General features: G+C 44.6%; 1 protein-coding gene across 1 annotated transcript; it reads left to right on the plus strand.

The window, feature by feature from the left end:
- The first annotated feature begins 265 nt into the window (after positions 1–265).
- LOC116600343 (olfactory receptor 52B4-like) lies at positions 266–1210 on the plus strand. Its single transcript, XM_032360512.1, has one exon. The coding sequence runs from the start codon at positions 266–268 to the stop codon at positions 1208–1210; it is 945 nt and encodes a 314-aa protein (XP_032216403.1).
- Positions 1211–1442: the final 232 nt, after the last annotated feature.

A 1442-nucleotide genomic window follows, 5' to 3' on the forward strand; every position in this document is an offset into this window, starting at 1 on the left:
CACATCCCCCTACTCACCTCCCCTCTGGTGACCATCAGTTTGTTCTCTGTAGTTAAATGTCTGTTTCTTGGGTTGCCTCTGTATCTCCCTCTTTTTTCCCTTATTTTTGAACAAACTGTCTTATTTTCTGTTGGTATTGTAGTTCCTGGCACTCTCAAAATGGAATAGCATTAAGTAGATGTGAAAATCCCCTGGTAACAGCGAAGAAAATCTTTGTGTATAAACTGAATTTTCCTCTTTGTGAATAGGAAGGTCTGTTCGAGGCATGACTGCCTTAAACCACACTGGTGTTAGCCACATGGTCTTCCGCTTACTGGGCGTTCCCGGGCTAGAGGACCAGCACGTGTGGATTTCCATCCCCTTCCTCATTTCTTATGTTGTCGCCCTGCTTGGGAACAGCCTGCTCATCTGCATTATCCTCACAAGTCGCAACCTCCGGGAACCCATGTACCTCTTCCTCTGCATGCTGGCTGGAGCAGATCTCATCCTTTCCACATGCACCGTACCTCAGGCCTTGGCCATCTTCTGGTTCCATGCTGGGGAGATCTCCCTGGATCGCTGCATCACTCAGCTCTTCTTCATCTACTGCACCTTCATCTCTGAGTCAGGGATCTTGCTGGTGATGGCGTTTGACCGCTACCTTGCCATATGCTACCCCCTGAGATACACCACTATTCTTACACCTGCTCTGATTGGGAAAATTGGAGTGACTGTCTGTCTAAGAAGCTACGGTACAATTTTCCCCGTAATATTTCTTCTGAAAAGATTGACCTTCTGCAAAAGTAACATCCTCCCAAACACAGCTTGTAAGCACATTGTCTTGGCTCATGTTTCCTGTAATGACATTCGAGTGAACATCTGGTATGGGATTTTTGTCCTAGTGTCAACAGTGGTCTTAGATATTGTGTTGATTTTTATTTCGTATGTGCTGATTCTCCGTGCTGTTTTCCGCATCCCATCCCGAGATGCTCGCCACAAAGCTCTCAATACCTGTGGCTCCCATGTCTGTGTCATCGTCCTTTTTTATGGGCCTGGGATCTTTACAACCCTTACTCAGAGGTTTGGACACCACATTGCACCCCACATTCATGTCCTACTGTCCAATGTTTGCATTCTGGCTCCTCCTATGCTAAATCCCGTCATTTATGGGATTAAGACCAAACAGATCCGGGACCATGTGGTTCATGTGCTATTTACAAAGCAGAAATAACTTTGATGTTGGAAGCTGGTGTTCTTTTTTGTTAGCAATTCTCTCCATGCATAAAATGAGCTTCCACACCAGCATATGACAGCGGGTCAGGTACTAGTCAAATGCCATCAGGTCACGTTGCTGTTTCTAGTGATTTCAGTGTGATTTTGTACATGTTTCTTCCACAGTCTCTAAGGTGTCACTAAATAATTAAATAATTATTTAAGTAACACCAATATTTAAACATCAGTAT

The sequence above is a fragment of the Mustela erminea genome, chromosome 9 (genome assembly GCF_009829155.1).
Source record: "Mustela erminea isolate mMusErm1 chromosome 9, mMusErm1.Pri, whole genome shotgun sequence".
NCBI lineage: Eukaryota > Metazoa > Chordata > Mammalia > Carnivora > Mustelidae > Mustela > Mustela erminea.